Source organism: Oncorhynchus keta, chromosome 5 (genome assembly GCF_023373465.1).
Source record: "Oncorhynchus keta strain PuntledgeMale-10-30-2019 chromosome 5, Oket_V2, whole genome shotgun sequence".
Lineage (NCBI taxonomy): Eukaryota > Metazoa > Chordata > Actinopteri > Salmoniformes > Salmonidae > Oncorhynchus > Oncorhynchus keta.
The window spans coordinates 4,601,983-4,617,515 of record NC_068425.1 but is presented as its reverse complement, the minus strand read 5'-3'; the positions used below and the strand labels follow the sequence as shown (position 1 = coordinate 4,617,515).

Sequence of the window (15,533 nt, the reverse complement as noted above, 5' to 3'; positions counted from 1 at the left end):
AACTACGTGCTTCAGCACGTGGCGTTCCCGGTCTGTGAGCTTATGTGGCTTACCATTTTGTGGCTGAGCCGTTGTTGCTCCTAAATGTTTCCACTTCCTGATAACCGCACCTACAGTTGACCGGGTGCAGTTCTAGCAGGGCATGCATTTGACGAACTGACTTATTGGAAAGGTGGCATCCTAGAACGGAGCCATATTAAAAGTCTGACCTCTTCAGTAAGGCCATTTCACTGCCAATGTTTGTCTATGGAGAATACATGGCAGTGTGCTCAATTTTATACACCTGTCAGCAATACATTTGGCTCAAATAGCCAAACTAATTTGAGGGGGTGTCCATATACTTTTGTATATAATGTACCACGTTGCGTCATGCATAAGAACAGCCCTTAGCCATGGTATAATGGCCATATACCACACTCTCCTCGGGCCTTATTGATTAATTATAATAAGGTATATCACCTTATTGCATCCCACCAGTGGGATTTACATAAGCTTTTAGGGAACTCATACACTTCTGTAAGCTTCATTGAAGCTAAACGTGATAACTATACAACAGAACAGATTAACAGGAATGACATTGACTCTCATGGGTGGCCAAAAAGAACTATCTGAAAGCCACACCCCTACTAAACTAGGCCTCCTGTTTTTGAATGCGTGCATCTTAGTGTGTGTGTGTGTGCGTGTGGACGTGAGCATGTTTGTGTGCGTGCCAGTGTGTGTGTTTGCGTGTTTGTGGTGGTGGCGGAGGGAGCGGTATCGTGGGGAATGCTGGGAAATTTTAATAACACAGGAGCAGTGCAGGGAGATTTAATAAAAGGAGATGATGTGATTACCGAACCCTGGCTCTGAGCCATCCTGCTTCACAGTGCAATATCCGCTCATACACACACACACACACACACACACACACACACACACACACACACACACACACACACACACACACACACACACACACACACACACACACACACACACACACACGCTCACGCTCACACATACACACCAAAATAAAATTATACTAAAGCCATACTAAGATTGTAACATCCAGATTCACTGTAAAGATCCCATACCCATACCCCCAACCTCACCTAAACTTACATTTCCAATATGCTAAGACAAACATCCACTGATAGCTGACAATACAAAACCCAATGCACATTTTCACTAATCCATTCACATGGATGGACACATACTGAACATGCATGCTTACACACATAGGAGCAAGCAGCACCACGTACACATCAACATACAACTAACACATGCATAACAGAGTCTTTGCTGAGATCTGAGGACTTGCATTCGCTCCCCAAGCTAATGTCTCAGCTTTAACTCAGTAGGTTAACAGTCGTAACCTACTGCCGTGCAAGAGACTGGGGTCCGAACCCTGTCAGTCTCATTGGTGCGATGAATTGGGGAGGTCAAAGTGCCAACCAGGGTGAAAAGTAACCCCGTTTGCTTACGAATGCTTGTGATAATTTCGGAGATACCTATATAGGCTTCATAAAGGGTTTATGAAGGCTTCATTATGCCTAAATAGTGTTTAGTCTAAAGTGGGACCATTCATCCTGATAGCAGCCATGAGCCATTTCTCCTCTCTCTGGGTTATGGGGGATGCGGCCCAAATGGCACCATATCCCCTATATAGTGCACTACTTTTGACCAGAGCCCTATGGGGCTTGATCAAAAGTAGTGCACTATAAAGGGAATATGGTGCCATTTGGGCCACAAGTAGGTCTATTGTGAATTACACTTCTATTAGGGGGATTATACTGATCTACTTAGAGACCTCCCTCAGTGACTGTTGCCCTCAGTTTCCAAGTTTAGTAAATTCTACAATATATGGCACTATGAAATGGGATTAGTAACCAAAAAAGCCGGACTTAAACACTGCAGAGGAATTGTGGTCTGGTGACCGTTGTCCCAAGTCGCCTTTATGTTGAGTAAATTCTGGCAGTATAAAATGGGATTAAAAAACAAAAACTGGGATTTAAAGGGGAAATCTGCAGTTAAAACAATAACAAAGCCGTCACCCTGCCATTGGTTTTGTAAACGGCTGAGGGATGGAGAAATGTAACTACTCTCAAATGTATACAGAGCTATTGATGTAAAGACCGACCATCCATGAGATCAAATGTATAGTTTTAACCAATATTATGAGACTATACAGTGTCTGTTTTATGTCTGTTTTTTGTTTATGAACAAAGCAGTAAAACAATCTTATAATTTGGGTAATGATGGGGTAAGACAATTGAACTAAACTCACGAGGCACAAGTTTTATAATATTCAATTATGAATGTGTATATGCCATAAATGTTAAAGTAAAAAAATAGCAGATTGCCACATTTAAACGATAGATACTGGTTTGCCATTTTCGGGGCTATTGGATAAGATATTTTACAATTGCTGTAGGCAATGAGGCAATTAAGAGGAGGCACTTGAGAGAACTTTGTGTGTGCTATAGACAGACAGCTTGGTACAATGGAGTGTGAAGTGAATAGATGGTGGTGGTGGTGACTGGATTAGTGGTGAAGTGGTGCTCCTCGATCGGTGTGCTTGTGCGTCCGTGTGTGTGAGTGTGTGCACGTAAGTGTGTTTGGCAAGGGAGTGTGTTTGGTTCAGTAAGTATGTGTGACGGTGGCGGGCTGTGATTGGGGTAATTTTCGGGAGTGTTAGCTAGTTTTGGCAGACCAATGGATTGAGATAGATTATCCGTGGCAGCTGTGGTTTGGACAGGACAAGATCACAGATTAGGAGCTCTAATGTGCCGACCTGGCTCACTCTCCTCTCCTCCTTTCCTCTTCTCACCTCTTCCCCTCTCCGCCCTTCAGATTTGGGGTAGCAACACCTTCCTCTCACCCAGCCTTAACACTTCTCTCCTTCTCTCCTTTATTTCCCTCTAACTTCCCTCCATCTCTCTGTCCCTCGTCATCCTGTCACTTTCTCATCTCATCCAGCCATCCCTTGCCTCTTGCCTCAACAGAAATATTTTTCTCTCACACTCTCTCTTATTTCGATGGTCTCTCTCGTTCTATGAGCTAAGTCACTGCCACAGCAGACCTCTTGTTTGCAGTCTTGTTTGCAGACCGGGGATTTCCCCAGTGTCAATATGCCATCATATGATTAGGCGTGTGGGTGTTTTAGATATGTATAGATATTGTGGAAATATATAGTATATGGAAGTACTCACCGTATACTGATGAGTAACCTGGGTTTCCTTTAAATATATGTGTGAGTTTATAGGTTGCGTTAGGCTAGAGAGACAGAGGAAAAAATAGAGTGTGTGTGTGTGTTTGTGGGGGGGTCTGTGTGTGTTTGTGTGTGTATTTTGGTGTGTAAAAGAGAAAGAGATTAACCCCATGCTATGGCCAATCCCTGGTTATGAGTTTACAGCGTCTGTCTGGGCATCGCTCTGTTTAAACAACAATCTAATTAATCCTGTCTTTATTAGTTTCACTGAACTACAGAGGCAGGGAGCGAAGGAGAAGGGACGGAGGGGGGGGGAGAATTGGGAATCCTGTCAGAAAATACTGGAGGGAGATGGGATGGGGGGCAGAGTGATAAAACAACTGGGATTCAAGAGGAATTTAAAAGCAGGAGTTTTGGGGGCCTTTAAATTGAATTGATATGTTGATGAGAAGAGAATGAAGAGTGGGGGGAAATGAAAGGGGTTGGGACACGCGAGAGGAGTGATGAAAAGACAAAAGGAAAGTAGACAACAAAGCCCTGTGAATGACAGTGTGTGAACTGTTTTTTTTTTTAATTGTCCAAACACGATGCTTGTTTCACATGTTCTCTTTTAAATCCTACTAAATTGTGAATAGTAGGTAATGATGGGCTAAAACACTGGACCAGCTCGTTAAATAGATTCATGTAAAGAATTAGTAAAAGACCAAGATTCCACCAACACTTCAGTGCAGGCTCCCTACACATCAGTTGACTACTGCCCCCAAGTGTCATCAGGGAAGAACAACATTCTGAAACGTTACCACATACTGTTATTGCAGTAAACATATGTTAGATGTTCAAGCTTTACGTTCTGGGAAATGCTGATGTGACATTGAATTATATACCGTACACAGGTTTGGTTGAGAATCTCCACAGGTGCAAATGAGGTCTAATCTGTCAGGCAATCTTGTGTCTGTCTCTCTGCCTTTGGGTGCGTTCCAGGTTGTCTTTCATTCAGTCGCTCGGCACATCTCAGAGGACTGCTAATATCATGTTAGTGAGAAATTACAACACTCCTGCAAGCAATGTGAGACCTGATCATCTGCAGCCCGACTTCAAAAACGACGGTTTGGAAGGACACCTCGAATGAGGCCTTAAAAGCTCTGCGCTGCTGTGTGGTCAAGACGGTGTCTTCTGCACATCTCAGAATATTACTTTATCGTATTCCTACTGTGACGTTAAACTAACTCTTCTTCAGGACTGCAAAAAAGACAACATGGAACACACCCGACTGCAATAAAGACACCTGACCTATTACACACTGGAACGCACCCTTTCCCCCCTCTGTCCCTATAGGCTGTTTGTCAGGAAGTGCAGTGCGTGCCTGCAGGTGATTGGCCGCTCAGAGCTGATCATGCGTGTGCTGGGGCAGGTGTACCACCTGGGCTGTTTCAGCTGCTGTGAGTGTGAGCGCCGGCTGCAGCGCGGGGACGAGTTTGTCCTGAAGGAGGGCCAGTTGCTCTGCAGAGGAGACTACGAGAAGGAGAGAGAGATGCTGGCTGCCATCAGCCCCACACCCACTGAGTCAGGTAACAAGAAAAGACGGGGCAACCAACAAATCAATCAATCAATCAAACCATACAATCACTGGATGAAATCTAGGTGGCACTTTATGCTACGGTATAGAAAGTGCAGGAGATTACGTAATTACACAGTGATAACCTAATGACTTGTTTTTTCATTGGGATTCACTACTAGGCACCATTTGATACCAATCTGTCTGTCAATTGAAGATCCTATTTTCTCTCTCCACACCCCTCAGTGAAGAGTGAGGATGAGGATGGTGGGGGCGGTTCTGTAGGGGGGAAGGGCGGCGAAGGGAAGGACCACAAACGGTCAAAGCGACCACGCACCATCTTGACCACACAGCAGCGCAGAGCTTTCAAGGCCTCCTTCGAGGTGTCCTCCAAACCTTGCAGAAAGGTAAGCAGACCAGGCGTAACACGGTTTCTTTCTTTTGTTCCTTCTCTTTTTCACTTTTCTTTCTCTTTCTCACACACACACACACACACACACACACACACACACACACACACACACACACACACACACACACACACACACACACACACACACACACACACACACACACACACACACAACACACACACACACACACACACACACTGACATATACACACACACAGTCCCATTTAGTGTCATGGCTTAATTTCTCTTATCTTCAGGTGAGAGAGACACTGGCAGCTGAGACCGGGTTGACAGTTCGAGTCGTGCAGGTGTGGTTCCAAAACCAGAGAGCAAAGGTGAGATATTTGACCTGTCCTGAATCCCCACTCCCCCCCTCCCCCCGCCCATGACACTAATACAACCAATAACACTAATCATTAATCTAATGGCGCAATTGCTCTGAAACTGCATGCAAACATTTATTTTAAAGGCTAAAGCACAGTTAAAGGGATAGTCCACCCAAATAACACAAGGAAGAATTATCCTTATAACGAATGACAGAGCAATAGCGCCATTGAGTCCATTATCAGTGTGTTGGTCCTGTGCATTGCAGATGAAGAAGATAGCTCGCAGGCAACAGCAACAGCAGCAGCAGCAGGAGCAGGAGCAGCTGGGGGGGTCCAGGAGAGGGCCGAGCAGGGGGGGCCGACAGAGCAACGATGACAGTGAGGGTAAGAGGGGGGAATAAGAGCAGGGATTTCACAAAAGCCTTGTAGCTAACTGGTACTTAACTCGCGGAACGGTAGATGTAGAAGTGCTTCATTTGACAGTTTTTGTTCATTCGTGCACAGGAAGATTAGTCTTTCGCTACAAACGTGACAATTAACAGAGTAGCTTGCCAAAGTAGCCAAGTTTCAGGAAACTCACCTCAAGGCAGGTGAAACAATGTCTCTGGAGTTAAAGGGACAGGACGAGAGGAAGAGATGCAGGGATTGATTAATGTTCAGTCTCTCTCTTCCCAGACGGTTCGAGTGGTCATGGATTGGACGGTCTGTTGGCGTACCCTTCGTTGCCACGACAGCAGCTACTGGCTCTGGACCCCAACATCTACGGAGGAGAGCCGTTCCGCCATGGCCTCACCCCTCCTCAGCTGGGCTCTGAACATCTTCACTCCTACGGTAAGAGAGGGAGGGAGAGGGAGAGAGATGGAAAAAGACCGAGAGAGATGGACGGACCAAACAGACAGACATACTAACTCTATTTCCCCTTTAGATTCAGAGACTGTGTTCCACGATCTGGACAGCGACGGAAGCCTCAGTCACCTCGGCGACTGTCTTCTGGCAGCGGCAGACGGTGGGCTCCTGGCGGGGCGGGTGGGAAACCCCATCGACCGCCTCTACTCCATGCAGAACTCCTACTTCACATCCTGACCCCTCACCCTTGACCCCTGACTCACTCCACCAATCACCACTCAGAGAAGCAGCTAATGACCGGTTATCCTACAAGGGCCAGAAGGTCATCACACCAACCATGCTTGAGCTGGGTCCATATCCATATCTGACCGGGGTTATTGTACCTTACCAAGTAAAAGCATAATAGTAAACACCTGGGTCATGTTCAGTAGGCCGGAAAAGGTTGGGAGTGAAACGGGGAGGTACTACCTTCATTTGTCCACTAAGAACACGTTTTTCCATACCAAACACGACCCAGGTAGACATTTAAGATCTCAACTATGACTTAGGCCGTGTCCGAAGTCTGGCTTGCCCATTACTTACTTAAACTGCATACTGTGCACTAATCGTATTACATACTATTTTGAACGTTCGGTTTAGTACAAACGTATGCAGTAACCAACAAACATCAAAGTACTACTCATCCATACTGAGAAGGGGTCATCGAATGCGCCGTTCGCTCTTGATCCACGCCGTTCTTACATTTCTTTTGGCAGAGAGCATCCCCTATTCTGATAATCAGTTGTTGTTGAACACGCGGGTGTGAAAAGGCGATGATCTTCCTCAATAGTGCCCAGCGAATTCTACTTAGATGAAAAGCCCAAATGAGTATGACATCCGGGCATTTAAAGTATACTAGATCTTCAAGATTTCACATACGAGAAATATTTTTTTTCACATACTCAAACGGCCTACTATTTAGGACGCAAGTATGGGAATTCGGACACGGCCACGCTCTTTTGCTTGATCCCAACATCCTCCCTGTAGCAGACAGATGTGAAATCCTATTGACAACATACTTGATCAAATACTCTCTCATTTGTTTCATCTAATTGGTCCGTTGCTCCAGGCAAGCTTAAATCAAGGGCAGCTAAAGTAGTTCAAAGGAAAGAAAATACTATTTGAACCCAGGTCTGTCAGGTCTGTGTGTTTGTGAGTCAGAAGCCTATGTTACTTATTAGGTTGCTAATGAATGGGGAGTGTTTCATTCATTAGCTCAGGATCTGACCTGCTTGTTGTGCCCACACGGTTAGGGAGTCTTCTTGGCAGCAGGGTTAAGGAGCAGAGTGAAGACGCATACCAGAGAGGTTTACAGCAGGCTTGGGGCAGAGCTGCCTCCAGAACACGATTCAACCCAAAAAGCGTTCTATTGGAGATGGCCACTGGTTCATAGCGTGGATGGGGTCAATTCAGTCAAATCAAAAAAGTGAATGGGAGCTCAGCCTAAATGAATGATTGGAATAAAGGTACTGGGTGGATTTGGAGGAACATTGGAGAGATAGATTTCATAAGAGGTCGAGACGAGTTGAAGGGTACAGAGTGGCACGCTCGATTTGTTTGGGAATGAGTGAAACATGTGGGTTAGGTAACTTAGGTCTAGAGTTTGCTCTCAGGTTAGTGTGTCGGTTCGGGTTTTTAGCAACGTTACACGGGAAATGATTTACAAATCCCTGTAACCCGATGAGTTCCCATTAGTCAACATAGTGAAAGGAGATGTGTAGACCGTAGATAACATCAGGGTCCTAATAGAGTAGTGTTTCTCAATCTTGGCCCTGGGGACCTAAAGGGGTGCACATTGAAAAGAGAGCGAAAGAAGAATGAAACAATGTTGTGCCTGGTCTGCTTACCTTTCTGCATAGTTCGGAGGTCACCTCGAAGGAGGCCTTGAAAGCTCTGCGCTGCTGTGTGGTCAAGATGGTGCGTTGTCAGGTGCGAAAGGCAAAAACAAAAATGTACCCCCCCCCTTTTGGGTCCACAGGACCAGGATTGAGAAACACCACTATAAAGTAGACTAACAGGGTCATTCAAAAAACCTTATAAAGGAAACAGGGTTGTGTAAAGTGTAACGCTTTTATGTTGCTCTGGTTCAGGGTTTTATGTGGGGTTTGCTTGGGAATGCTCAGCATCAGCAAGCCATTCGTAACACCCTCTACCAGAGCTAGCGTTCGTGTAACTATTTCTTTAATACTGTGAAGTATTCACTAAAAGGTGTAGGAGTTTGTCCTGGGCTGGAAAAACGCTAAGCCCTAAACGAAAATGTAGAAGTTGAATATTAATTGGTGTGTAAAACATAAGTAAAAAGTATGTTTAGGCCAAGGAGTTTTTCCTGTTCAGGTCACGTGGTCAGGAAAACTACTGGCCCTAGCGACGATAAACAAGTATGTGTTCCAATGTAAAATAATTGTGTTAATATTATTGTTGTTACAATGAATACTACAGTACTACTATAGGTATAATCACTGTAATTTATCTTTGATCGAAAAACACCTTACAATAGACGTTGTTCAATATTTTGTACTCTTATGGTTAAGTATTTATGTTGTAGCATGAGCTGTGTGTGCCACACTTTCAAAATGTAAATAATTATTACTACGAACATAGCACTGATGACAGTATTTTCCTATAGCTTATACCCACACTGGGACCATCTTGTGGAGTCCACTTCCTATATGATTTCTCATAATTGACTGATGATATATATTTTTTACAGTATAGTATTTACGTGGATATAATTTATTGTGTGATACATTTCTCTGGAAGGTGTGAGAAATTCTTTATCTTAGATTTTGTCTGAAAGATATTGTTCCAAGTTTTTGTTCTGTGACCTCTTCCATTGTGTGCTTTTTTGAGTGTAATGTCGCGTTTCGTCAATATAACCTGTCAATTCAGAGTCTGACTAAATATGCCTACATTATTCTGAGTATGTGTGATGTGGATGATGCAAGGCTTCTCCTTCTACACTGAGTGGACAAAACACGATGAACACCTGCTCTTTCCATGACACAGACTGACCGGGTGAATCCAGGTGAAACCTATGATCCCTTATTGATGTCACTCGTTAAATCCACTTCAATCAGTGTAGATGAAGGGGAGGAGACAGGTTAAAGGAGGATGTTTAAGTCTTGAGACATGGATTGCGTATGTGTGCCATTCAGAGGGTGAATGGGCAAGACAAAAGATTGAAGTGCCTTTGATCGGGGTATGGTAGTCGGTGCCAGGCGTGCCGGTTTGTGCAACACTGCTGGGTTTTTCACGCTCAAGTTTCCTGTGTGTATCAACAATGGTCCACCACCCAAAGGTCATCTAGCCAACTTGACAAAACTGTGGGAAGCATTGGAGTCAACACGAGTCAGCATTTCTGTAGGTACTCTTTCAACACCTTGTACAGTCCATGCCCTGACTGTACAAGGTGGGGGTGGGGGGGGGTGCAACGCAACTCAATATTAGGAATGTGTTCTTAATGTTTTGTACACTCAGTGTATATAAGGTATGGTAGGGAGCTATAACGTAATTGTAGAAAAGAGCCTCTGCACGTTGTTTGTGTCAAATTTTTTGAAGACTGACATTTCCATGGAAGAATCTCTCCACTTGATTGCGTCTCCCTCAGCCTTTAATAAGTGAAGCAGAAAAGGGAGCCTTTTCTGGTTAGTAGTCAAAGGGTACATAACTCAACATCCTCCCTCTTGACTGTCTCTGTGGTCACACAGATTATAACTCCACAGCCCACTCCTTCTCCTCCAACCTTCCTGGGCTCTGTTCCTTCCGCCAGCGGATAGCCTCCTCCTTCATCCCCTCTACTTCTCCTTCCTTCCACCTTTCCTCAGCTCCTTCAAATTCTAACTCTCCAGGCCCCTTCCCCTCCTTCCATCCTTCCTGCGCTCCCTCCTTTCCCTCAGCGAGCGTGTAGCCAAGGAGAGATGTGTGGGAGAGATATACATTCCACAGTTGAGTATTCTACCATGACTCACTCCAACCTGAAGAAAAGGAGAGTGGGAGGGAACGAGGGGCACCCTTGTGTAGCACCATAACACCAGACAGCATGTATCCAAACTGGATGAGTAATAGGACTGAAATATGGGAGTTTCATGATAAAATTCACCCAAAATAACATCTACAAGAGACAACCACACCGCAAACAAGGGATACTTATATATCACGCAGTTGTACACAGATATGTTGCGGAGTGAGGTTCCAAAGCTAACACCGTTTTACACATTCATTCTCAATATACATTTGAGAGGCAAAGAAAACCATTTATGCTGCTACCTGAGGTTACCACGGTGTTGTAAATATGTATTACACACTAAAACCTGCTGCATAGTCAGTCGCACTGAGTGATTCTTTTCACATACAGGGAAAACGACTCCTCTGATTCCCATTGTATTTCAGAGAGCTGTAGCATCGATGATTTATGAAAGAACTTCAATAAATAACCCGTCTTGATTCTTCACAGTCTCGGGCAGAAATCAGTCCCAGAAATGGTAAATGTCTAGGATTTTGAGTTCTTTTGACAAATCCTAAAGTAGCCATGGACAAGAGTCCACTTTATCCATGTACCAAGTCAGGAAGTTATCAAAATGACATGGGCATTGATTTATCCATGATATATAGAGCAGTCCGGTGTCAGTGTTGCAGGAAGGAGATATCTGAGAGGGATGGATGATGGTCACTGCTGGGTCCTAAGAGGGCCGAGGAACCGGGTTCACTGCTGAAAGAGGAGATACAGTATATTCACTTCAACTACTACACCAAATATTCAAAAAGGTAATCTCTCAGAAACAGATTATGTAAACATAAATGACAAAATTGCGCAATATTTTAGTTCCGGGTTTACCCGAGATGATCAAAATGGCAAAACAAATACAGTACGGAGTACGGACAGTGGACAGGTATGAATACTAAGGACAGAAAGACCCAGTTTACACCACGTAATAAGATATTTCTTTAGTGTTTACTTTTGGGGGTACTTGAAGACGAAGAGGAAAGACACTGATGTAAAGCACTCTCTCAAGGCCAAGGGGAACCAGTCAAAAGTTAGTATAATCACAAAGAATTGAGGGCTGTGGTGAACGAGCCGAAGACTGATCTACAATCAGTGAACACTCACGCACTCCGGCAAGGTCCACTGTCTCTGCACAGCCGAGGAAGCGCGCTACGTGTCCTGAACAGGAGGTAGGTGAGTTCTGGTTCTCTCGTAAGCAGTGCTCAAACTCTGTGAACTCTTTTGAACAGTCTGTCCGGATCTTCTGGATCACAGGGCTGGAGAAACATGGATCAATAAGACATTGAAGAAAACAAACACAATCCTACACTTCACAACATCAGCACTGTACAGTACTCACGGGTTTGACTTCCTGCACCTGAATTATTTTCACACCAACAGTTCTTTACAGTAACCCAACCTAGACCCTCGAAGAACAAGCAGCAGCACAGTGGAAGGAATAGCGTCTAGGCCTAGGAGAAAGCCTGTGGTCTAGTGTTAATGTTCGCCGCCTAGTCAAATATACTGTTCCCCACTGGAGACCAGAGTTCATTCCCCATGTCCACCCTTCTTACCCCCCTCCCCCCCAACTCCCCCATAAGGAGTTGAAAGTTAGCTAAATAGGTTATGGATTTTAGGCTACATGCACAACTGATATTGTCAGAGACAACAGCTTACTGTGACGAGGTACACTGTGCCACCTTCATCTTCAGGTCTTGACAGTGCTGTTCCGATGTTGAAGGGTGGGAGGCCACACACTGCCCATAGCATTCCATCTCCTTATGGCAACACTTGGCGGTGATATCCATGGCAACCTGCCTGGAGGATGACACGGACATGCAGAACAGTTTCTGAGATATGCATAGACAATTACAGTGAAGTCCAGTCATGGACTGTGTGTCCTCTTCTGTGGACAGAATGTCAGAAAAACTAATTGATCGCTAAGTCTTTTGGACGTCTTTGTTTCTTTATTTTTATGGTGCAGTCCGGATCGGCCTTGATTTAGACACCTATGTTTAGTTCAGATTTGGTCCAGTCCGGACCGGCCTTGATTTAGACACCTATGTTTAGTTCAGATTTGGTCCAGTCCGGACCGGCCTTGATTTAGACACCTATGTTTAGTTCAGATTTGGTCCGGTCCGGAGAATGTATGCACACATGGACTGTAAGTCGCTTTGGATAAAAGCGCACAGCTAAATGGCATATATTATTATTATTATTATTATTTAGACACCTATGTTTGGTTCAGATTTGGTCCGGTCCGGACCGGCCTTGATTTAGACACCTATGTTTGGTTCAGATTTGGTCCGTCCGACCGTTTGGTTCAGATTTGGTCCTTGATTTAGACACCTATGTTTGGTTCAGATTTGGTCCGTCCGGACCGCCTATGAGATTTAGACACCTATGTTTGGTTCAGATTTGGTCCGTCCGGACCGGCTTTGATTTAGACACCTATGTTTGGTTCAGATTTGGTCCGGTCCGGACCGCCTTGATTTAGACACCTATGTTTGGTTCAGATTTGGTCCGTCCGACCGCCTTGATTTAGACACCTATGTTTGGTTCAGATTTGGTCCGGTCCGGACCGGCCTTGATTTAGACACCTATGTTTGGTTCAGATTTGGTCCAGTCCGGATCGGCCTTGATTTAGACACCTATGTTTGGTTCAGATTTGGTCCGGTCCGGACCGGCCTTGATTTAGACACCTATGTTTGGTTCAGATTTGGTCCGGTCCGGACCGGCCTTGATTTAGACACCTATGTTTGGTTCAGATTTGGTCCGGTCCGGATCGGCCTTGATTTAGACACCTATGTTTGGTTCAGATTTGGTCCGGTCCGGATCGGCCTTGATTTAGACACCTATGTTTGGTTCAGATTTGGTTTGGTCCGGACCGGCTTTGATTTAGACACCTATGTTTGGTTCAGATTTGGTCCGGTCCGGACCGGCCTTGATTTAGACACCTATGTTTGGTTCAGATTTGGTCCGGTCTGGACCAGCCTTGATTTAGACACCTATGTTTGGTTCAGATTTGGTTTGGTCCGTCCGATCGGCCTTGATTTAGACACCTATGTTTGGTTCAGATTTGGTCCGGTCCGGACCGGCCTTGATTTAGACACCTATGTTTGGTTCAGATTTGGTCCGGTCTGGACCAGCCTTGACCTGAACGTCCACAGACGTCCGGGCCGGCCTATATTTTGCCCAATCATGGACCAAATCGGAACCAATTATAGGCGTCTATGTTTCACAAGTTTGGACAGTACAGTAAAGTACATTACAGTACAGTAAAGAAAAGTAGCATACAGTACAGTAAAGAAAAGTAAAGTATAGAGTACTATATTGTACCCTACTATACTCTAATGTACTGAACTAAACTGTACTCGATTTTACTGACTTAAACTCTACTGAACTGTAATCTGGTCTACTGAATTAAACTACTATACTGTACCGTACATTTTAAAATGAATCGATTTGGTAGACAGTTTCATTATTTTGACCTCCCCACAGTTCATTGGAAGAGTAAACTGTAACATAGTCTATTAGCTAGAAAGGTATCTTGGCGGCGTAGAGAAAATGTTGCTGTTGTAAAGCAGATTTTCTGCAATTCTATGCCATTGCTAATGCTGTGTTCCTCTGCTCAATCATTATAAAAACATCTATGGGCATGTTCCCTGAATGCCTGTCTTTTTTAGATTCCACCTGACTGTCTAGCTTTTATTTGATTGTTAGTTTTCAAAGAAGGTATTAAAATATATATATATATATTTCAATATTTTGTCTGCATGCTTTGTATCTGGGGTTAGTCGTTTAAGATGACACTAAAACCGTTTTTTCATCCCGAAAATTACCACTTCTTAGACGGCCTGCTTAAAAATGTTACAGAATTACAGAAGAATCCTGTAATTAGCTCCAATTACTGTAATTTCCTCCATATTAAAAGGACAGTTCGAGTTTTGGCAATGAAGCCATTTATCTACTTCCCCAGTGATTTATGTGGACCTCCTGCAGTATCGCTGCAGACCCCAGTTGGAAAACCTCTGCTTTATTGTACTCGATTCAACAAAACTCGTACAGTATGGTACGTTACTCTACTGTAACGTACTGTACCATACTGTACAGTACTGTACTGTGATGTTCAAACTTGTGAAACGTAGCCTAAACATCTTTGATTCGTTCAAATTTGGATCCGGTCCGCATCGACCAAATATGCACTTGAGGGCGGAGCTCATTATGACTTGCTCTGCAAGTCACCAAATATGCACTTGAGGGCGGAGCTCATTATGACTTGCTCTGCAAGTCTTTTTGACATTTACAATTTGGTCATTCAGCAGATGCTCTTATACAGAGCCATTTACAGTCATTCAACTAAGGTAGATAAACAACAACATATGACAGTTATAGCAATTACAACAAAAACAAACATTACCGAGAAGTTTATTGTAGCTGAACTGGTCCGTTGGTTTATTCTTTAGTTTTAACTTCTTTCAACATCTTTGTTACCAGTTTTAAAGCCTTTGAAAAAAGTAGCATAAGTGCCTATGACATATGGTAGCAATAATACATATAATGTTGAAATCTCCAATTAGATCCTCTTTCCTAACCTGTTATGAAAAGTCAGATCTGACGATAATTTGACAAAAGTTTGATAAATCCCTTCTAGCCATGGCCATGCAGAAGAGGTATTTGTTCAGTTACTTGTCAATTTTTATTTAGACATTTTTGGAGTACATACCGAGAGTAAATGAAGATTTGCTTAGCGAAACTCCATATTTGGTGATCAACGAACGTATTTTGACATTATATAGTTTGATCTTGAATCCGAGCCATCTCTTGACTTTAGAGGTCTCTTACACAGATACTGGTGCAGTCACAACTGTATTTTATTGTTGTGAATGAGTACAGTTTATAACGTAGAATTTTTTACTAAAATAGATAGCTATGAAATGGAATCAAATGCATAACGTTGAAGACACATGTTTGCGATGGAGGTAATTTGACGGCTTGTTTAGAAAGAAAGTAAAGTGAGAATCAAAGTTATAAAACAAGTGTTCACAGCCATACGGAGAATATCTACTGCATACACCCTCCTCTATTTCGATTGGTCGAAACCACTTGCATACTGCCATTGTTCTATCCCATTGGTCCTGGGTTGTTGTCAATCACAGATTTTGATAGCTTGAGTACAAAA

The 15,533-nt window shown here is 43.8% G+C and overlaps 1 protein-coding gene and 2 long non-coding RNA genes across 5 annotated transcripts in view; 1 reads left to right on the top strand and 2 right to left on the bottom strand.

Annotated features, from left to right (window-relative positions):
- Positions 1-9,259, top strand: part of LOC118384356 (LIM homeobox transcription factor 1-beta) — a 35,519-nt gene extending 26,260 nt beyond the window's left edge. For 2 of the 3 annotated variants that reach the window (XM_035770814.2, XM_035770815.2), the window contains exons 4-9: positions 4,526-4,758; positions 4,992-5,152; positions 5,416-5,493; positions 5,751-5,868; positions 6,145-6,315; positions 6,410-9,259. In XM_035770814.2, the coding sequence (XP_035626707.2) occupies positions 4,526-4,758; positions 4,992-5,152; positions 5,416-5,493; positions 5,751-5,868; positions 6,145-6,315; positions 6,410-6,567 (919 nt within the window). In that variant the 3' untranslated portion in view covers positions 6,568-9,259. The remainder of the gene's footprint in view (positions 1-4,525; positions 4,759-4,991; positions 5,153-5,415; positions 5,494-5,750; positions 5,869-6,144; positions 6,316-6,409) is intronic. The other variant, XM_035770816.2, reaches the window with a different exon arrangement.
- Positions 9,260-12,031: 2,772 nt separating this feature from the next.
- On the bottom strand, positions 12,032-15,422 carry LOC127929980 (uncharacterized). Its single transcript, XR_008136432.1, has 3 exons — positions 15,078-15,422; positions 14,772-14,857; positions 12,032-12,169 (listed from the first exon to the last, which is right to left on the bottom strand). It is a non-coding gene; the product is annotated as an uncharacterized LOC127929980 (long non-coding RNA).
- LOC127929979 (uncharacterized) lies at positions 12,196-13,641 on the bottom strand. The gene is made up of 3 exons (XR_008136431.1): positions 13,414-13,641; positions 12,901-13,206; positions 12,196-12,462 (listed from the first exon to the last, which is right to left on the bottom strand). It is a non-coding gene; the product is annotated as an uncharacterized LOC127929979 (long non-coding RNA).
- Positions 15,423-15,533: the final 111 nt, after the last annotated feature.